Below are 21631 nucleotides of genomic sequence, written 5' to 3'. Positions count from 1 at the left end.
GAACGTTTTCTGCGAAATCTGTCGCATTCGGTTGCTTTTGCGGTTTCACCTCCTCGCTCACAGTCCAAATTACATTAAGGAGTTTGTTATGAGTCCTTTACACCGAGAGGTGTTTCCAAACAATTGTGTTTTACATGTTGCAGAGTTTTCCCCTCAATAAATAAAGGATATCAGAACAGCTCCATGTAGCGTAGCATCAATTTAATGTACTCAGGCTGCTGAATGACGGCCCGGCGATGAAGGTGAGCCAGATGACATTACTACTGGTAATTATTCTCATTTCATTCCCATCAGGCATGCAAACTCCTGAGAGGCACTTTCATCTGGATGCAGCTCCAGTCCTCTGACACACACAGGAATAAGTCACGCTTTTAATATGCCTAGAACATAGCAAAGAGAGTCATGTTGTTTTCAACTTTTCGCTTCTTTGCAGCTCCAACAGATGACTCTCCTATACCGTCTGGCGTCCTCCCCGGCTCCACCCGTGAGACCCAGACATTCCTGGGTGACGGAGGTTCTCGCTCCGTTGCCAAATGTGAACACACCAGGGTGAAGTAACCGGTGACTGCTGAAATAAACAAATGAAGTAGTTGTTCGAGAGGATCCTGTGATCGACTCTCGAACTCAATGCCAAATTTGATCTATTTCTTTTTTTTTTTTAACCTTTATTTAACCAGGTATACACCCATTGAGATCAGGATGTCTTTCACAAGGATGACATGGCCAAGATGTCAGAAACACATGTCTCAAGAACATCATAATTTTTGTTTAATTTTATATGGATATGTCACTGCTGGGATTTAAAGGGTATTCATCATAATTCCTCAATTATGGGGAATTTACGCGTTTCAATCGCCCTTTCATTTGCACCCGGAATCTTTCTCAGTACATGAGTTTATACCGGCGTACTTTATCTGCGATAGATAGCATCTTCAGCTGTCTTTTGGGCCCTTCCGCAGGTGCTTTGGTCGCTCCAGAGCATTTTGTCAACATTATGGGTTTTAGAGAAACTCGAAATTGCAAGAGAATTTGCATGTACGTAATGTAAATTTGGCAAGCTGTTTTTACATACGTGTACATATTAAACTGCAACGTTATTGACGCACAGGTAGAGAAGAAGCGGAGTGACTTTTTAGCCAATCAAAATGCAGAACACAATGCATGATGCAAATCTGTGAAGTAGCGAAAACGTGAAAAGTGAACCGCGTTATAGCGAGGGATCACTGTATGTAACCCTCTCAAGATATTTTTTTGCAGCCTGGATTTCCTACATGAGTGACCGAAAATGATAACCCTGTATTTGCCATCATCACCTAACCTCTTTCCACAGAGCACTGCCTTGTACTTTGGAATCTAGCCTTTCGTAAGCAGCTGTCACGGATATGGTGGCCATGCTAATCACTTCGCTACGGGTAGAGGACATGACCAAACTGGCGATGGAATCAAGGGAAGGATCAATGGTCAAGTTCAAGAGAAGAAAACTCACCTTTATCCGAATTATGGGGGGCCCTTTTAACCAAATCCTCATCCTGGACCTGGATGATATAACCATCAAGAGAGGATTAGACTGAATTGGATGAAGGAAGGAACACGCACACGTAAATTATTAGAAATTGAATCCTGAGTTTATCTCTTTGGACCGACAAAAGATAAAAATGTATCAGTGTGTGTTTAGCTGTCGTTGAGCTGCAACTGACAGAAAATCCTGGTTCTACTACATTTTTAGACCCTCATCAGTTAATAATTGATGCCAGTTAACATGTTCTTGAGTGTGTGGGAGTTAAAGATTAAACAAGTGAAACTTAAAGACAGGAGAGTGCAAATCTGGGCCTCCTTTCTAATCCTGCGGACAGTCAAACTCGACAGATTGCACATCCCCCTGATCCCGATTTTGATGTTTAGACTGATGGCGGTGCTAATTGCTTCCACTGGGCTAAAGTCATGTTCACATAGTTTTGGGTCTGTATTGCAGAGCAAAGCATTGAGGTTATGCAGCAGGAGTTGGCTCCAGAGATGTCGGTAAGTTTCCGTTTTGGGTACTCAAAAGATGTTGCTGTTCGTAGCAATGTATAAATGGTGGCCAGAATAATCTAGTATTAAATATGAGGAAAAAGAGTCCCCTGACCTCATGTATCCAGGCATAAGCATGACAGCCCTCTGTTATATGAGGTCAGTGGTTTTCAGAATGGCTGTTTGGCTCGGCTCTGTTTTTCTCAGTGCCTGATCACCTCGGTGCACTCAAACAACGGCTCTGTAAAATTACCTTTGTGTTTTCATTTCTCACTTTTTCCTCTGGTCTTTCTTGTCCATTAATGCTGGAACAGGGTCTGATTGCTTTGGCCCGGTGAATGTTTTTATCTCTTATCCGTCGGGGACGGACCCGACCCTCTGTTTAAACAGCATAATGTAGTCTCGGAAGAATTGCAAATTCATCACTGGGAATATTTCAAAATACGTAAATGTGCAATCGCCGGACTGCTCTTCTTTTAATAAAATCTCTCTTTAAATAAGAGCGATTATTTTGTGCAACCTCTTTGCTTAATCTTTTCGATGGATCTGATAAGTGACAATAGTTTGGATTTCCTGATTTCAGCGGAGGCCCGGCATCAAGGGCGCTGAATTTCTCGCTCTTCACTGTGAACCGGACCTAACAAATCATGACATCGCATCCCTAATACAGTTTAATCAACAATATTTCTGTGAGAAGTCCTCTGAGCTCGTGTCAGCCGCATGATTAACGTTGAATTGGTATTTACGCTGATAAGAATGACACTCGCATGTTGATTGACTGGGACAACTGAACCTGCACAACATGTGAATGATTACACTCACCTAGAGAGCATCCAGCCCACTTTTTCCCCCCGCAGTTCCACATCAACAGTGTTGATAAAAGGCAGGGTAATTAAGGTGATAGTTCATCACAATATGCTGTATATAATTTGCAAAGATGCCACATATGGATATAAATAATGCAGAGAGCGCTTGTAACTCAAGGATTTCCACTTGTTATCCAATGAATCACGTTGAAGTGTTTGTTGGCCTTGCTCAGGGCGAGACCATCAGGGCTCCATTTGATCCATTATTTATATAAACACATGCTAGCGCTAGCTCTAGTATCCTCTGTATCACAATATATCTTCCCATAGAAAGATGAGACAGTTACAAAACCCATGATATTACGGCAAATGCAATTTAGTAATCTGACTAATTTGTTTTTCAGAATAAAGCGATACGCAATAATGAATCCAGCTTGTAACCCCCTAAAATACAAAAAGACATTGTCTAATCAACTAAGTTGAGTAAACTGCACTAACTCAATATACAACTGGTTGCATTTCCCCGCACTGTTGCATCGGGTTACAACAATATGTTGATTATTATTTCTTTATCAATGCTTATCTGGATGCACTGCAGACAGCGAAGTAAGAATTTCATGGTACGGGGAAACGGGATCCCAGATTGTAGACGTGACAAAAAACCCTAATTCTGTATTATTAGATTCAAATATTAGTCAGGTTTCTAGTTTTTAAGCCGACTTGGAGGCTGTGATGGGAATTTTTATGGCCTTTCAAAACAAAGCTAAATACAGAAGGAAACACAATCTCAACTGGGAAATGTTTTGCCTTGCATTATTACTATTATTGCTGCAAAAGTAATTGTTATTATTGCTGCTATTATAATTATTGTTGTGAGCAGCGAGAGTTCATGGACTTACGGGTGCATGGTTTCTTTTCTTCTGCTGCAGGGCGCTCCACGTTGACAGCCCTCCTCATATTCCATCCCTGACCAGCAGTTACGTCCACGGCACCTCCTCCCTCTCCTTGCTCCCTCTGACAGTGGCCCAGAGCCTGGATGCCACGGTCCGGCGCTGGCCCGAGCGCGAAGCTGTTGTATTCCTGCAAGACAACATTAGGAAAACTTTTGCTGAGTTTCAACAAGATGTGAGTCTAGGATTCTGTGCTTTAATCAGCCTCCTGTAATTTAGACATGAGAAGGTTGCAATGTCAAATCTGCGTTGTTCTGATATTCATCACATCTTGACAGGTATTTCGCGGTGTGATGTCACATCCTCTGGATTAGTGCCTCGCAAGTGATTCATTTTCACTTTGCTGCAGGTTGACAGGTTGGCTGCGGGTCTTCTCGCTCTTGGCTTGATGAAAGGTGAACGGCTGGGGGTTTGGGGGCCGAACACGTACGAATGGATCCTGTTCCAGTTTGCTGCAGCCAAGGCTGGGATTATACTGGTCAGTTTGAGAATATATTTCTTATATTACAATATTTTGTTTAGCAGCAAAAAGGTTAAACCCTTTATGTCTTGTTTCTGCAAGATCACACTCGACTTCCCGTCCTTAACTGAATAAGGATCCAGCAACAACACCAAGACAGCAGTATTAGATCAGCCTGCTGTTCAGGGCCTCTGAGCAGGACATTAGAAGCCTGTGGAAGACCACTGTTTGTTTTGTAGCTTTGCCGCCACCACACACACACACACACACACACACACACACACGCTTACAAACACGCGCACACACATACAGTCATTCAAGGTAAAATCCTGAACTGCGGGCCATTTTGGCAGATTTTGTTTGAGAAAATTTTGCACACACACATGGTCTTAATTTGTATTATTCAACCATTAAGTATGAAAACACACCCTGAGATTTGCTGGGGCAGAAATAATCAAATGTAATTTTTGTCATACATCAAACATGGTTGGACTTCTTTTCAAAATATTTAGATACTGAACATTTACATTTCACACGCCAGTGTGCTCGGTAGAACAGATTTTTTGGCATGATCCATCCCCAAGGGACACTAGTCATCAAAACAAGACATTAACATTAATTATATTATTATTATTGTTATTATTGTTATTATAACCCTAGGGTGTCAAACTCATTTTGGTCCAGGGGCCACATACGGCCTTATTTGATGTTAAGGGGGCCGGACCAGTAAAATCATAGCATAATTATCTAGAAGTAACACTGAGTCCATATTTTTCCTTCGTTTTAGTGTAAAGGTGAACAGGTAAATGATAAAAAAATCTTTATACGTAATGAGCTGTTCCTTTAAAACATACGTGACGAACAACCTGATATTCATGAAGAAAAGTACCATTCAACAACACTCTGCCTCAGTTCTGTCTTCTCAGTTCTCCGTGCATTTTGTTGTATTTTTCGCCTTGGCGAAACTCTTAGTGGCACTGAAACTTGCTGTATCCACATCAAGCATACAGGTTTCTTATCAACCTCAGAGAACAAATAAGAAGTGTTCAATTTTTCTTGGAAAACCCAACACGCTACGTCCACTTTTCACAGGTACGTTTCTAACAACAAGGAAAAACGCTATTTACATATCCGAAAGCTGCACTGCTGCCATCTGCTGTAAGTTCTGAGTCACATAGCGTTGCGTCGTGTCGCTAACACTGACGAAAACAGTGCACCTAAAGAAGACAATATACAAACTGCATTTCATTTTTAAAAATTAGTTCATGATTTTTATGTTTTTTTTGTAGATTTATTCCATTGGCCGGATTGGACCCCCTAGTGGGCCGGTACTGGCCCACGGGCCGTACGTTTGACACCCCTGTCTTAACCTTTGACCCCGATGGTGTTATTAATTGGAATTTCCATTTGTGGAAGCATAGCAAAAAAGGATAACATGCAGTTGGTTTTGTGAGTGTTTTAGGTGATGAATTAGAGAATATAAAGTGGTTTCGGTGTCATTTACTTCTGCCACAGACACAACGGAAGAAGCCACAATTACCAGACATGTTCTGGTCTCCAACAACGCTACGACACGGAGTAGATTTACATTTTCACTGCCGTCCCTGCAGGTGTCATTGAACCCGGCTTACCAGGTGAATGAAGTGGAGACGGCTCTGAAGAAGGTGAATTTGCAGAAACTCTCATCATGTTGACATAGCATGTAATAAATTGAACCCCGAACTTCAATGTCTAAAAGTATGCAAGCGCGGATGATGGATGGCTAATAATCATTAACATAGAAACATAATCTCACTAATCTCCATGAAAGAAGGTGAAAGTGAACACCGCCTCGTGCACGTTTAGGTCCAGTGCAATGCAGTGGTCTGCCCGACCCGGTTTAAATCCCAAAACTTCTGTGAGATGCTGAAAGAGATCTGCCCAGAGATGGAAACCGCACCGCCGGGCGCGCTCAAAAGCGCCAGGTATGGCTTTTGCAATTCTCATTTTCAGAAACATTTTTTGCATCTCACAATGTTTGAAAAGTGACTGACGGTATTGCGAAAACACGGCATTTTGAAATTTCTGTTATTTTACCTCTGACAGGCTGCCGGACTTGCGTATGGTGATCTTGATGGACGACCGACAGCCGGGGATGCTCCATGTCAGTGACGTGATTGAAGCGGCGAAGAGTCGACACCACAGAGACCTGATCGACCTGCAGAGCAAGCTGGCCTCCGACGACCCCATCAACATTCAATTCACATCAGTGAGCATCTGCGTTGTGGGAGACCAAGACCACGTTAATATTGGAGGGAGATTTTGGATGAGCTTACGCTGTTTCCCGCTTCAGGGCACGACCGGGAGTCCGAAGGGAGCGACGCTTTCCCACCACAACATAGTCAATAATTCCTATTTCCTCGGCCTCCGGATGGGATACAGATGGAGAGTAAGCGCATTATTTGTGTGTGAGAAAAACACACAGGATAACACGTGGGGTGAGCTGGTTTAACATGTTCTCATCAGCCTGAGGTTCGAGTGTGTGTGTCAGTGCCGCTGCACCACTGCTTCGGCTCAGTGATCGGCGCCATGAGCATGGCCGTACACGGCATCACCCTGGTCTTCCCCGCCGCCGCTTACGACGTCCGAGCCAACTTTGAGGCCATTCAGAACGAAAGGTCAGATACGAGGGGCCTGCAGAGAAAACGCCTTTCCGCCGCACACCTCGCATTATTGCATTTTTCGATAAAAATTCCAGGTGCAATTTTGTCTATGGGACTCCCACGATGTACGCAGACATGCTCGGCCACGAAGATTTACACAAGTACGACGTGTCGTCAGCCACCGCCGGTACGGCAAGTTTAAGACTAAATCACTCGATGTCGTATTCCAGGGTTTTATCCACCCCTGTCATTGTGGTTGTGCTTCAGGGCTGATTGGAGGAGCACCGTGTCCTCCTGAGATTTTGAGAAACCTTCGAACAAACATTAATATGAAAGAGATAACGGTGAGTGGTTATGACTCACCGAGCTTTTGAATCAATCTGGGTTTTTGGCTTTTTTTTTTTTTTACAATCGCTCATTGTGTATACTCCTCGCGCAGGTACTTTATGGAACCACAGAAAACAGCCCACTGACATTCTGCGGATTCCCGACAGACAACGAGGAGCTGAAGATAGACACCGTCGGCTGTATCATGCCCCACACAGAAGTATGTCCTTTTTCACACCGACCTTTCATTTTTATGCGCACTCGGTCTTACCGTATTGTTACGGCAGGCTAAAGTGGTCGACCCCGCCACCGGGGAGACGCTCCCTCTGGGAACGGCGGGAGAGCTGCTGATCAGAGGGACGTGTGTGATGCACGGATACTGGAATGAACCGGAGAAAACCAGAGAGGTTATCACACAAGGCCAGTGGTACAGAACTGGGTAGGACAATGCCGGTAGTTTTTATATTCAGTGTGTGTCTGAAAGTAAAAATACAAGGTTGTATTGAATGAACAAGGACTGACGCTGTTTTATGTATTAAAAAAAGCAGTGTTTGAAACTTTCCTGTGCACAGTGACCTTGCCAGTCTGAACAACCTGGGATACTGCAGCATCAGAGGACGGATAAAGGATATGCTCATCCGGGGAGGGGAGAACATCTACCCTGCGGAGATAGAGAAGCTGATCTTTACACATCCCAAAGTGCGGGAGGTGCAGGTGAAGCTCCGACCACTAGAAGGCAGCACAGACCCACGTAAAGTTGAAATTGGGGAACAAGTGATACGTCATAATTTTTTTTTTTCAATTTGAGGTCAATAAATTAGTAAACTGCTGCTTTAGATGTTGTTTTGCTGACGCACAATAAAAAAAACACGGGATGTCAAATTCCTCTCGTGGTATCCCAGGTGGTCGGGGTCAAAGACGAGCGGCTTGGTGAGCAAGTGTGCGCTTGTGTGAGGCTGAAGGAAGGCCAGACCGCCAGCGCAGAGGAGATAAGGACGTTCTGCAAAGGCAAGGTGAGACCGGTTGGGTGACATTCTCCTTGATGCTCAACACCTCCAAACTCAAGAGGGACGGTTTCATGTGGACTTCTTTTTCCTTCTAGATTTCCCACTTCAAGGTTCCTCACTACGTGATGTTTGTAGACAAATACCCCATGACTTCCTCCTTAAAGGTTAGACGATTGTCATGCATGAAAAAGCCGGGGTGATTTATGGGCGATTAATAGGAGTGAACTGAGATGGCTGCTACTTCTCGTTTGTCTAGATCAAGAAGGACAAATTGAAGGCGGAAATGGAAAAGGAATTGGGCCTTTAACAGCGTGGGGACGTCGGTGCTCCAACCGGACTCATCGGATTTGAGATTTTTATACAACAAACCTCACAGACCATAAAGTATTACTTATGATTTCAATCTTTATTTACTTAAACAATTCTGACAAACTATTTCATATTATCATACAATGGCGTTAACCACCGCATAATATAAAACTCCTCGCAGCACATGCCGTTCTTATTTGGAAATAAATAGGACCTTAAATGTCAAAGTGTCACTATGTACAAATGTGGAAAAAAAACGCCATCATTAATGCTGTACACCAACAGAACACACTTTAGTATCAGGTCCTCGCTGTGTCCAACAAAACACGTTAATTATTAAATAACAATGAAAACTGAGCGTTTTTAAATAAATCCCCGGGATGTCAAGGTACGGACTAAAGAAGGGACCTGAATGAGACGGGTGGTAAATTTAGCTGGTCGAGTATTCAGGCACGGTATCGGGGGTTTACAGAAGGTCCCGTTTCAAACCTGCTAAAATACAAAAGTCAAATAATCATTGGAGTCAAACACCGTAATCACCGAGGCCACAAGGAACAATTAAGTACATTTTTAAGAGTGTCCTTGTGGGAGCTCAATGCGTTTTGTTTCGTTGAATATCATGGGACCAGGGTCTTTTACCGGCTAACATATCAGAATGAGGTAAATCAGCCTGTCATACCATTAAAAAAAAAAACAACAAAAAAAACAAACAACTGGGATCAATACATTTAACATAAAAAAGACACACTCCACTGCAGCAGATTTAGTGAGCAGCTGGTAGCTTAAGTGCAAGTTTAACCCGGGGACAGAACCAGCTGAAAGAGCCATCTTTAACATGGAAACGATTTCCAAACTAATTACAACCAGTTGCCCGCATTAAGCAGAAGATGCGCTAAAGCTACATGGCTTTGAATGATCAACATTCACTTCAGTCATTCTTGAAAAGCGGGGCAAAGCCAAACCTCTTCAACCCCACATAGCATTTGCAACCATGCAAACTAGAAATACTGCATTTTATTGTACTGTGAGATAAATTAGGTCATATGAACATATCCCTTTTTTTTTTAAATATAATACATTCTAAAGTGAAATGAGTTTAACTGTGCAATTTAAGGGAGAAAAAAATACAGGGGAAAAAAAAAAAAAAAAGGCAAAAGAAGAGCCCGAGGTCAGAAAATGACCTTTCATTGTAGTAGTTTGGAGATGAAGGGGAGCTTGTGTAAGCGTGCCGCTTCGGAAGAGCAACACGTTTTACAAGGGCATTCGTACGAGCACGGAACAGGACAGCGTTAGGCACACACAAGTATGCGGTAGGTACACAAACAAATGAATGTGAACCGACACACAAATGCACTTAGAGCCGCAATCTGTAAGCGTATCACTTGTATAGTGGAGCCCGTCTTGTCCACACCAAGGTTAACAAAAAAAAAAAAAAAAAAAAAAAAAATCCAAACACCCGGGCAAACACAGAGCAGGTCCTTTCAAGCCTCACACAGACTCACACACACTGTCATGTTCGGTAACGTGTCCTCTCTGGCTTTCCACAAGGTTCTTGTGTGAAAAGGGGTTTAAGTAGTGGGCTTTTTTTTTTTCTTTTGCCTGAAGACACTTCACACGCTCAGAGGAACCAGGCCTGGAGGGGTCACGCCTCTAGATGCCGCCATGCTGGTCAAGGGGCTGGGGTCCAGTCCATTCATAGTCCTGCTGTATACATGCACAGTATTAGAAAAACAACTAAAATATCCTCAGCGAACATCGATCTCTGGAGACACAAAAATATAGCCCGCGGCATCATTCGAATACTCACGCTTTGTCAAAGTAGGTGGTGTGTAGAGAATGAGAGTACTTGGTAGCATTGCCATTGGTGAGCGCGGCGTTGTCTGTGGAATAGTTTTTCCTTGCAGCTTGGTCTTTTGCAAAGTTCCTGCATGCAGCAAGTTTGGACTCCAAGGCCTAGCCACAGAGAGGTTACAAAAAGCATATACTCAGCCTCAATATTAAAAACGTGTTGTCCCGGTCCATCGGCTCTACATCCTCTTACGCTTAATCTAAGGCTGGAATACCTACCCCAACCTTTCTGAGGAGGTCGCCAACGATATTAAGGGCAGAGATTCTGGCAGAAGGCGTGAGAGAAGAGCTGCCGCAGCCGTTGGTCAGTACTGAAACACAGAGGAGGGAATTAGAGTATATATAAATGATTTCCTGTACAATGTGTGTGAAGAAGGGCAACTTTCATCCTGACCTTTGGAGCTGACGAAGGGGTGCTCTATGCTCTTGCCTACAGGCGTGGCTGGCAGGGATAGAGACGCTTGCACGGCAGAATCTGTCTTGTCCATTTCCAGGGTGGGTGAGCTGGGGGCGGACATCCTGTCTGTGGTTCTCTCTCTTACTGCAAGCTCCTGCCTCAGGTCTGCGGAGGATTGTGAAACCTGCGATGTGCTCCTATTCTGAAGATATATGGTCTGAGCGACAACGGAGTTCGTTCCCGTTCATACCTCGGGCTTCATCTTTGAGCCGCTGCACAGATACTAGAAGAGATTCCTTTTCGTCCAGTTCGCTCTCCAGGAAGGCGTTCCGCTCAATGGCCTGGTTCAAGCGGCCCTCGAAGTCTTCAAGGGACACAATGGTGGCCCTGCAAATAAAAGTCGAGGAAAGCTCGATTACCTTTCTGTCGTTTTTTGATTCCCCCGTTCGAAGGGTTTGACACGTGGGTTGTTTTCACAACCGCAACACAATTCGCACTAGTAAGTGAATGAACGGTTCTTTCACTAAAATGTGTGTCATCTATTTAAGCTTATTGAGTAGATATCATGCAACTGTTTGCGGTTGCTTTAATTGTCACTGCCGTGCAGTACGTCGTGTTATTCGTGCCTTCCAGCCCAATCATAGCACATACGTGCACACAATCACACACCTTTACACCACTTTAACATCCCTTCCATGACATGACTTCACACTTCCCTCAGGTGTTCCCTCTCTCTTTAACATCATTTCCTTTACAGCCGCACCAAAAGGCTACAGAAAATCTGAACGTCGTTTCAACCAAACATCAGTTTCACAGACTTCTCATTATCACCATGAGAGCAGCTCACGTGCATTGACACGGAGTATGGTGTTAGTCTGGGCTTTTTTCGTAGAAATTCTCCAATGTTATTCCAAGAATGTTGGAGGACACTGTGTGTCCGGGGACAAACGTTACACAGCCCATAAAGTACTGAGTCACTCTGACCTTTTGGCTCTCTCCAGGTCGTCGTTGGCCTGCTCCAGTTCCCGGACATATTTGTGGAGCTGCTCCTTGATGCTGCGTGTCTGGCCCAGGTCATCCTCTAGCATGGAAATCTGTTTGTAACTCTGGGCGTATTGTTGCTCCAGCTTCTCCTGAGAGAAAAAGAAAAGAAAAACGGGTTTAGAAATCAATAAATGTTGATAAATAAGGCACTGGCTCAAAGTGTCAGACAATTTGATGGGCTATAAAAAATACATCATGTACTAAATGACAGTCATCTAAATTAAAAATAAATGTAAAAATTTCAATGACATTTATGTAAGGTTATGTTTATAGTGGATTTTTGGAGCCATAGCGATAAAGGGCAAATATAGTTGATATACAATTTTCATTTTATAGTCTCATTTGTTACTTCAATTTAAATCACTTTAATATCCAGTCCAGCTGGCATCCAACGGCACAAACTGAACATAGACATGGTTGACTATTGGTAAAACTGACGTCCAGTACAATTGTTGGGCCTAAAACTCATTGAAACCTCAGATCGGGGCTGTGTAATAAACTGTAAATGAATCAAAAACGACAACGTTCAAAAAAAAAAAAAACAAATGGTCAAAACGCTGCTCATGTCTTTTCATCACGTCGTGGTGTTGTGCATGCGTTCTGTCCACGAAAGCAGCTCGGATCACAGGGCGTCAACAAAGACTTGTCACTCAAAGCAGCTCAGACCACATGAGAAAGCTATGTCTGTGCTGTGGACAGTTTAAACCTGATACTGCAAAAACCTGATCAGAAATCACGAATTGAAATTCAGCTCAAGTGAAAATCACACGTTCCAAGCAAAGTGAAGAAGTTCTTGCCACTGTTCACACCTGTTGGGAATAAGTGGTAGACTTGGTCTCGCGCTTTTCTATTTTTTCTCTCCTTTATCCCGACAACTAAGACGTGCGGAAGGATTACATCATGCATGCGGTCTTAACACTTCACATGTATAACGAGGCGCCAGGCCTTGTCCTCGGGATCAGACGGTGATCAGATAGCCTACTCAGTTGCTACAAATGACATCATTGGCAGCGCAGAGCCGAGCTCAAGACACCCGAGTCTGAAAATAACCGACGCGGCAAGTCAACAGACACAGTTACCTTGAGGTTGGCCACCTCGTTTTTCAGTCTCCCGTTCTCGGTTTGCAGGTCTCGCAGCCGGTGCTCCGTCTGGCCGAGCTGCGCCTCCAACTCGGCCTCCAACTCCCTGCTCCCTTCCTGAAACTCCTGCAGCTCCTCCTGCGCATCGTGGCAGCTGGGCGGAAAGAAGCAAACACAATCACTGTTGATTACATGGCAGCATCTCTACTGTCCCATCATTCAGCCGTGTGGAGTTGATTAACTGAATGACCGCAGGGCTCTAGAAACTGCCTATTGTTCTGCGAGCGGCGCCAGGCTCAGGCTTGTTCTGGCAGCTTTGTCTTCACCGGCCAGAAATAAACCTGCATGAAGGGCCGGTGAGATTTTTGACCTTCTGTCCTGCCTCTGCCAAACAGGAAATAGTGTGCAGCTCAGTACTGTCAGGTTAAGCATTCTAAATATATGGCTCTGAGGAGACAGCTGAACTATGACTGTAGGTGGCTCGGGGAAAATAAATAAAACAAAATAACAGTCCTGCTGACAAATGTCTTTTGCTGTGAAAAAGATAAAAGGTTAGGGGTGGACGGAGAATGAGAGGGCACAGAAACAGGATGAGAAAATGATGAACGTATACATTGCTGAGGGCATAGGCTTTTCATTTTACTTTTCAAAGGTGTTCAGGTGAGTGTGGGCAGATCTGAGTGATCCAAAGCAGTAGTGGTACTATGGACTCTTAATGCAAACCTTTTTTTTTTTTTTCAATAAACTCAGTGGTTCGCACACACATTACTACAGTTAATATGGTTTCATGATCAGCTGACTTTTGCTAGGTAATTTGCTACACAGCCGCTCTGGAATCTATGAATCAGTTGTTGTGGTCGAGTCGTTCCACACATACCAGCGCAACAAAAACCACCTCATCAGCACAGTGGGCATACAACCCCATCTGTCACAGTTGTTTCTCACCATGGCAGCCATCAAAGCTTGAACATGACCAGCGGATACTGTGATTTTTTTTGTAAAATCTGGGAAATCCATGTGCTTTTCATTTGATGAGCATCATAGGGGCAAAGTGTCAGAAATAAATAAAAAACAAAAAAAGAAACTGAGGGAAAAGTCATGTTTACAAATATCAGGCTGCAGGGATAATATCCAATAAAAACCAAGTCTCCCAGCTTTGACTGTGATTCATTCACTGCTCCAGGGATATTACATACACCAACACGTGTGAGGCAATCCACAGCTTACGGAGATACAACAGGAAATATGTCTCCGTGGTCTCATTTTGTTCCAGTGTAGTGCCCACAGCAGGAAAATCTTGCAAAGCCACCTTTAAGAGACTTCAAGGGCCCCGGCTTCATAAATACAAAATACAGACAGGCTTTCAGTAGTTCACCAACTTACTAATGTTGTCTACCCCACCATCGATTGAGGTCTCTAAAGAAGTTAAAGATTTGGTCATTTCCTGGTGAATAAGCCACCGTTTGCTGGAACTGCAAAAAATAAAACTTATCTGTAATGAGCTTTGGATGGCAGAACAGAAAAGAGACCATATTTCAATGCTGAAACCAGACATACCCACAAATATCCCCCCAAAAATTTGGTCAAAACCACATTTTCACCAAATTAGCTTTGGTCTCTTATATAAGAAGTGGCCGACTAGAACTTTGGTTAAAATATAACTCAATGCTTTTGAGGGTCTGGAGGTTTTCTAGGACATTATTACTGGGCCAATCTATGACTCTGATTCAGTGGATCTAACTCAGTTCAAAGTTCTTATGCGGGCAGATTACAAAATAAACTATGACACGCTGTTACATAACCAATTTCCAAGAAAGAGCTTCGTCGGCAGATATTTTCCCCACAAGCGAAAAGGCATGAACGATTCAGAATACCTAGTCTATAATCAAAGTGTTTGGATAAACACGCATTGAGAGGTCATGCCCTGCAGGCTGGACAAACAGACAAAGTCACGTTGATATTACCCCAATACAAAAGAATAAATCGTACCTTTTCTTATATTTCAGGGCTTGGGACTTCCAGTAGTCAACTTCTTCATCCTTTGACGAAAATTTGGGAATCATCTCTGTTTCCATGTCAAGGTACCCTGAGGATTAAAATGAAGTGGTAGTTATGATGATGAATTCCGGTAGCTTGAGGTTTTACATGGAACTTGAATTTGAGCGTTTAAAACCCCCTAAAATCATGTCATTCTCAGTTACTCATGAATGGCCGGCTGACTGAATACGCAAGTTTTAATGAGAAAAATAACCCTGGTGTTCAGATGTCTTTCCAAGACTGACAATGTCCTCCATGATGTGTGCCCAGTGGCCTGGAAAAGTGGGCCTCCTCCTCTAACCTGCTAACAGCTCTACTCGTGTGACGTAAACATGACAGATTCATTATTGCCACTCCATGTTGATGGCTGACGCCGCGCCGATCAGAGCCGCAGCCTACAAAGTTTTCACAGGGGGCTCCATGTTTTTTTCCCCCCTCTGTCTGCGGTATCAACAATTTAGCAGGCAGCTGCTCCGCTTCTGGAGTGCTTTTAAACTGCGTTTCACAGAAATGCTTGGATGTGTTTCAGGAAATAGTTCAAAACATTGCAAAAGGGTTGCTTTGCATGTTCTGTGTTTGGGATACAGAGACGGCCCATTACACCAAGGGCTTTAGTGACAAATGCATCAAAAATTCAAGCATTTGAAAACCAGGAAAACCAGGGGAGATAGAAAAACTCCTATGAAACATTTTTGTCTGCTAAAGAACTTTAGTTTGAGTATGATGTTAAGTTAGAAAGGCTCATTTCTTTTCCTTGCCATGGCGATAATGGTCTAGACAGAGTGCTCTAGAGGCAAAGGCAGGACCGCCCGATTCTCCCTCCAAACATTCCTCAAAGATGCCGTCATCAACAATTTATCCACTATGGCTCTCACGTGTCGGCACACCACTCTGGAAACTATGAGGGACACAGAGGTCAGAATACCATAAGGGTGGAGACAAATACACATCCAGTTTCTACTCTGAGAACTTTTCAGAAATATCTTGAGAAGAACAACAAAGCAACAACAACATTTCTCTTTTTTTCTGCATTAATTTCAATTTCCAGCTACTGTTGCAAAAAAGCAGCCGTCTATGTGCAGTGACGCTGAGATCTGATTCTCTAGGTGGAACATTTCCTCTTTCTTCGCCTTCAATGAAATGACACAGCAGTCTGCATCAGATGGAATTGCATCTTCCCCACTATTAAGTTTTTGTCATTCTTTCCAACTTCTTACAAGTCAAACTGTCTCCTTGAGGAAATACAAATTCCCCCCCAGCACTGACTCTGGAGCCTGAGGTTGTATAATGTCCAGGGCTGCCAGCACAGATTTAGCTGCTGATCCATACGCTGCACCTTCATACTCTACCCTTGAACTGTTGTTTCCATGGTGATCCAGATCAACGAATTAAAAAAAGAAACAATACTCTGGGACAGCATTAATCAGTCGGTGAAGACACAGTGATTGTTTATAGACAGGCTTAATATATCTCTTCATACATAGTGAGCATGAATGAGAGACGTGTTTGAATACATCAAAACAAGCCACGAACCAGGAGTCAGCCGGGACAAACACAAATGCATCTCTGCTTTTTCTGCAGCATCATTCAGAGATGTCTGTAAGATACCTCGGCCTTTTGGAGTTCTTCAAAAACACCTGGACGGGCTGGGCTCATGACGAGAAGCCGTGCTGATAGTAACACTTCCCTATCTGGAGGCGTCTGAAGTTTTTAAGAAGAAGTGATGACAGATATCGTCGCCACATCAGTCCTTCTGTATCCTCTTTTGCAACTTTCAAGAACTGCTGACACAGACACAGTCGCATTTGTATGCCAGGGACAGTCAGGAGGGTGACAGGGATTCCAGATATCCTGTTGTCATTATTTCCAAGAGGCGTTCATTCCTTTACTTCAATATGAACCACATTATGGCAAAAGGGTGTGGTGGCAGTGAGACCCTTTGCTTGGGCCGCTGTGACATAGCATGGGAAACTAAATCCAGCTAATGTGATTGAGGTGTAAAGTAATGAAAGTAAACGACAAAAAAAGCAGCCTTCACAGGACAAATGTCTGTTGGCTAATAACCTACTAAATCGTGTATCCAGTTCATATAAGTAGTAACATCAATATATAACCGATGACAACGAGGTCTGAGGCTGCCATGACTTTACAAAAGTAAAAGCAGGCATTTAGTGAGGGTGTTCTTCAGGCAAGTGGTTGATCTAGACGCAGCTAGCCATGTGTCGATACATGATACTGGTCGGGGAAACAGGACACACGGCTCGGGTTCACCGAAAACGGCTGGGTCGGATCTATTCTGGGTAGAAAGAAGTTGGAAATGTGAAGTTTAGCTAGCAAGGAGTGGCATCGGATGACAAATCAAAGCCGAAGCATCTCGAAGCGCCGAGGTCGAGAATCACAAAGGAGCACGAAGGCTCCCGGCGGACATTCACACCGGTAAACTCAACATACCACCGGTTCATATTCTCACCTTCTCATGTCAAACGAATCTCAAAACCGTTTTTCCGTTTCGGCAGCTGCTCCACGACCGTCTCTCAAACACAAACACACACACGCCACACGGAAATACACGGCTCTTCCTCCGGCCTCGGGAGTCCACAGATGTCCTGCTGTGTTTAGGAAATTGCCAACGCGTCTCCCGGAACCAACGTAAATCTCGAGCGAGACGTACGTGCTGACGTCAGGACACGTACGTCATGAGTGGGCGTGGCCATGACATAAATAGATTTGCTGTAAACAGACACGCCTCCCATTTAGCCGCAGGTTTGTGTGCTAAATATTTGGACCGTATTAGCCGCAAGATGGCACGCAAATACCACTGAATACAAGTGTTACTTAAACCTCCAGTCAGCAAAATCTGTATCAGATGGTCATTTATTGTCTCACTAGTGCACCGGCTAAACAGCAAATATGCTCAGGTATTGCAAGCAACATTGCCTTGCACTGCACTATCTTTTTATCAGACCTTGTGTTCTTCTGTACGTGGCACAGGTGTAGGCAGAGCGATATTTCATTTGCATAGGCATCAGCCTGCAGAGTCCAGATATAAATTACACTAAAGTGCAGGTTGGTAAGGTGCAAGAGATAGATATATGGTATGTATTTACAACAGTGAACAGCAGCAGATTGGTGGCGGTGCAGTTATATGGCAGTGAAAGTTAAATAGCAGGGCAGGCGTGGGTTGTAGGTGCAAAGAGAAAAATGTCACGGCAGTGAAATATGCATTTACAGGCAAATAAATATCGATATCTGAGTGTACAAATATGCAAAGAAATGCAGCTGAACAGTGAAAGTTAACCTTCAGGCCTGTGATGCAGTTTTCAGGCAAAGCTTATTGAGAATGTATTTTAATACTATTAAGAACTCCGGGTTTGTTTTATTTATAAGGCCATTAAAGCACGCTTGCTGCTTCCTTGCCCCGTGAGGTCTGTTCGTCTCTAAAACGTCAACAATTCATGGTAAACAACCTGACATTTTACAGCGAACACAAGATGGTCTTTGGAAAATTCATGGTCTCAGAAGTTGGGGGATTTTCTCAATGTATAAAGGATCCTGGGTTTATTATTACCAAATGAGTTGTTGCACTGACAGTATTTTCCTCTGGACAATGAAGGGATTCAACAACAACTGAATACAGCTGTGAGACAAATCTGATGGAAGAGGAAGTGCAAAGTGCTGCCCTTGGGAATGAAATGGGATAGTAGAAAGTACCGTTGAAGTACAGTACTTGAGCAAGCGTACTCTCAAGCATTGCATTTTCTTGCATTGAATACTTTACAAGGTGCGTGTTGTGCAACAGCAACTTCGATAACGTTATCCAGTTTATAAGGAGAGAGAAAACAACAACAGGCACCCCTGCAGTGTAATCCTTTGAGATGTTGCATTGCAAAAAAAAAAGAAAAGAAAAATAAATCAATTCGCCCATTGACGGCGAACCGGCTGGTTCACCTGAAGACAAACTAGTCCCGCAGAGACCGCGGCCCCAGGTGGCAAACCCATTTTCTCCACCCACTTCACTCGCAGCGCACAAAGTCGGTCTGACAAGTTTCCAAACCCCCTCAAACTCGGTGTCTTCGTTCTCCTTTTGGTGTCTTTTGGATATCTGGTCCCGTTGATGGCGTCCTACAGGGACCAGGAGGACGCAGGTGAGTGCCCGGTGTGCTACGAGTCCCTTTTGGGCACCGAAAGGACCCTGAGCTGTGGACACGTTTTCTGCCACGACTGTTTGGTCAAAACGCTGGTCAGCAGCGATGGCAACATCAGGGACTCCATCATCTGCCCCGTGTGCAGACACCTCACATTCATCCAGAAGCAGAAGGAAGCGCTTGTGTCCCTGGCCGCGGATAAGGATCCAGCCGGGGGCCACCAGACGCTGGAGATCCCGCTCCCTCTTCCGCTGCAGCTGCACAACGCGCGGCGAGACTCCGGGGCCGCGCCGCTGCCGCCGCCGCCGCCGCCGACGGACGCGCCCTGGATCGCTCACTGCTTTCGGGGGATTTCCGAACGATTCTTTCGGAAGAGGTTGATCCGACCGAGTTACAGTGCGTGTCAGATCTTCATCATCAGCCCCCAGGGGCGACCCATGAGGGAGGATGATGCGCTCAGCGTGGTGATGACTGTCCAACCCCAGCGCAGGAGAAGGCGCAGGGTCTGCACGATGGCGCGGTGCCTCTTCATATTACTGACTATTTTCACTGCCATGGCACTGGTGGCTGCAACTCTGCCCTGGATTTTATTGGCTTAATCACCTGCAAACATCATATTTAGTGCCATTAGAGGACATTCAAGTGAGTTTAGAAGAAGAAAAAAAAAAAATCCATCACAACTTTATCCTTCAATTGTTTCCATGTATACCCCAGTTTGGAATAATATTTTAAAATATGGAGTCCTCTGCTCTTTTGCATTGCCTGGTAACCCGAGTAAAGATTAGCACCAGCTCCTAACAAACTGTTGTTTTGCATTCCAGACTGTGACATGCCTGACTTGTTGTACGAGAGGAAATGCATGAGTAAAATGTAAAAGCACCTCAAAAGTTGCTGAAAGTGTTCATAAGGTGGATATTTCATTTAAAGTCACAGATCAGTCATTAAAACACGTTTTTCCAGGGCGTGGAGGAAAAAAAAACAACTCTCTATACAAACATTTGACACAAGCCAGGGGTGTTGGAGTTGTGCCTTTCATTGTTAGGATTTTTGTTGTCCGTGGTTTCTAGGTTGCAGACAATAATCCTGGTCCAGGGCTATAAACTTCTGTTGCAGCATCAAGTCTACATCTCTTGAAGAGAAATGTTGGGGTTACATTTTGGCAGTTGAGTCCAAACTATTGAGGGAAGAGAATAAGAACATCGTTGTGCAAACGAGTCAATTCCAATCACAGACCTGCTCTTATTTAAGAGGAGACGATGAAAAGAAATAGGACATTTACAGGAAATTTGGACTTTCTCTCATAACATTCTGGTGAGATCTTTTTTATATATCGCTGACAAAGTAGACCCTGGAAACAGAGCCACACTTGAAACAGCCAGTGAGGAATAATTAATGTGGCCTCTAAAAGAGATTGTCTTGCAGGATGAGCTGTGCGTAGCCAAATGCTGTAAGAGGATACACCATGAAACTAGAGTGTTAGATTACCCCCTAAAATTTTAAGAACCCCGATTAAGACGTGGTGCCATTTAGACATAAAAGAGACATCGCCGGTTCTTCTTGAGCAGATCTTGCGATCGACAGTGCGTTTGACAGCGCGGGGTCACGCCTGCAGACCGAGCCTCCGTCGGTATTTTCACCGGCTCGACCGACGTGCGCATTTCCAGTTTCCTCCCTGAATGAAGAGAAGGACCAAATCATCCGGCTCGTCAGGTCCTACAGGTACTGGTTGTTTCGGGAGGAGAGAATGATTTGGTTCAGTTGATGAGTAATTCTACGATACTGCCCTGTCCCTGAACGGACAAAAGTAAAGGTTTGCTATGAGGCAGAATAATAAAAGGCAATAATGCGAGTCATTAATTCATGTATAAGGAGTTTTTCCTGAAGCGGTGCCAATAAAAACACACAGACAAGGAGAAGATTATTAAAAATGTAGAGTTTAATATATATATTTATATTTATATATTCATTTATTTCTGACATTCTGATAAGGATTGCAGGTAGGCTTCACAGTACACACTGTGTTCCACTTGATATGCTAAGCAGAGGAGGAAGGGGGGGTGGGTGGGTGGGTGGGCACGGTGGGCTCGACAAGCGGCAGGTTTCGTTTTGTACACTAGTTGTGAAAGCTGGAGGCAGTACATCCACAGGCAACATCCCCTCCTCTATCGTATTGCTCAAACACCCACGAAGAACCGTATATTGTGAACCACATTCTCTGAAGTCTATCGCTAAAAATGATCCTGTACCCCCCTCTTACAATCCCTAAAAAGACAGTGAATGACACAAAACATGGATTATCAAAAGACTATCTAGGTGCATGCATGATACTATTTCAGAAACTGTTTTTCTTTTTTCCTCGTTTCAAATCCCCCCACAAAATGTAAACAAATTGAGTTTGCTTTTTCGACCGACAGCCTTTTCCACGAAGAAGAGAGTCCAGTATCCCCTAAAAAAAAAAAAAACAATGCCGTGATGTTAATTTACTGGCTGAAAATGACGATATTGTGCCTTGTGTTCGAGGGGATGTTACGATTTTTTTTTTTTACCAGCAGCATAATAATCACGCTAAT

At 43.9% G+C, this 21631-nt stretch overlaps 3 protein-coding genes across 4 annotated transcripts; 2 read left to right on the top strand and 1 right to left on the bottom strand.

Moving 5' to 3' along the window:
* The first annotated feature begins 1779 nt into the window (after positions 1–1779).
* Positions 1780–9297, top strand: LOC147217222 (medium-chain acyl-CoA ligase ACSF2, mitochondrial-like). The gene is made up of 16 exons (XM_086176108.1): positions 1780–2019; positions 3746–3941; positions 4116–4244; positions 5837–5890; positions 6072–6190; positions 6312–6474; positions 6559–6654; positions 6732–6883; positions 6964–7055; positions 7136–7212; positions 7308–7415; positions 7483–7634; positions 7768–7909; positions 8098–8208; positions 8298–8366; positions 8459–9297. The coding sequence occupies exons 1-16, from the start codon at positions 1895–1897 to the stop codon at positions 8507–8509; spliced, it is 1836 nt and encodes a 611-aa protein (XP_086032234.1). The 5' UTR covers positions 1780–1894; the 3' UTR covers positions 8510–9297.
* ndel1b (nudE neurodevelopment protein 1-like 1b) lies at positions 8590–17565 on the bottom strand. 2 transcript variants are annotated; one of them, XM_086176109.1, is made up of 9 exons: positions 17387–17565; positions 14869–14965; positions 12880–13033; positions 11741–11889; positions 11007–11143; positions 10754–10921; positions 10579–10670; positions 10319–10464; positions 8590–10215 (listed from the first exon to the last, which is right to left on the bottom strand). In XM_086176109.1, exons 2-9 carry the CDS (start codon positions 14952–14954, stop codon positions 10122–10124), a joined length of 1026 nt encoding a protein of 341 aa, XP_086032235.1. In that variant the 5' UTR covers positions 14955–14965; positions 17387–17565; the 3' UTR covers positions 8590–10121. The 2 variants fall into 2 exon arrangements, with proteins under 2 accessions (XP_086032235.1, XP_086032236.1); XM_086176110.1 differs by having other exon boundaries at positions 8590–10212; positions 17387–17556.
* A 1332-nt stretch (positions 17566–18897) lies between these two features.
* LOC147217220 (RING finger protein 222) lies at positions 18898–19791 on the top strand. Its single transcript, XM_086176107.1, has one exon. It carries the CDS (start codon positions 19031–19033, stop codon positions 19658–19660), a length of 630 nt encoding a protein of 209 aa, XP_086032233.1. The 5' UTR covers positions 18898–19030; the 3' UTR covers positions 19661–19791.
* Positions 19792–21631: the final 1840 nt, after the last annotated feature.

Source organism: Fistularia commersonii, chromosome 28 (genome assembly GCF_037954325.1).
Source record: "Fistularia commersonii isolate RoL2024-O1a breed Wild chromosome 28, RoL_Fcom_v1.0, whole genome shotgun sequence".
NCBI lineage: Eukaryota > Metazoa > Chordata > Actinopteri > Syngnathiformes > Fistulariidae > Fistularia > Fistularia commersonii.
Note: the sequence above shows the minus strand (reverse complement) of the source record. Positions and strands in the feature narration are given on the sequence as shown.

What these genes read in the sequence shown, in the direction of transcription:
- ndel1b (XM_086176109.1), bottom strand. Translation starts at nt 14,954, where the DNA reads ATGGAAACAGAGATGATTCCCAAATTTTCGTCAAAGGATGAAGAAGTT. An exon ending in ACGAGGTGGCCAACCTCAAG is followed by an intron (nt 11,890 to 12,879) that starts GTAACTGTGTCT and finishes TTTTTCTCTCAG; the next exon opens with GAGAAGCTGGAGCAACAATA. An exon ending in ACCTCCTCAGAAAGGTTGGG is followed by an intron (nt 10,465 to 10,578) that starts GTAGGTATTCCA and finishes CTCTGTGGCTAG; the next exon opens with GCCTTGGAGTCCAAACTTGC.
- LOC147217222 (XM_086176108.1), top strand. Translation starts at nt 1,895, where the DNA reads ATGTTTAGACTGATGGCGGTGCTAATTGCTTCCACTGGGCTAAAGTCA. An exon ending in TTAATATGAAAGAGATAACG is followed by an intron (nt 7,213 to 7,307) that starts GTGAGTGGTTAT and finishes CTCCTCGCGCAG; the next exon opens with GTACTTTATGGAACCACAGA. An exon ending in GGCCAGTGGTACAGAACTGG is followed by an intron (nt 7,635 to 7,767) that starts GTAGGACAATGC and finishes TCCTGTGCACAG; the next exon opens with TGACCTTGCCAGTCTGAACA.
- LOC147217220 (XM_086176107.1), top strand. Translation starts at nt 19,031, where the DNA reads ATGGCGTCCTACAGGGACCAGGAGGACGCAGGTGAGTGCCCGGTGTGC.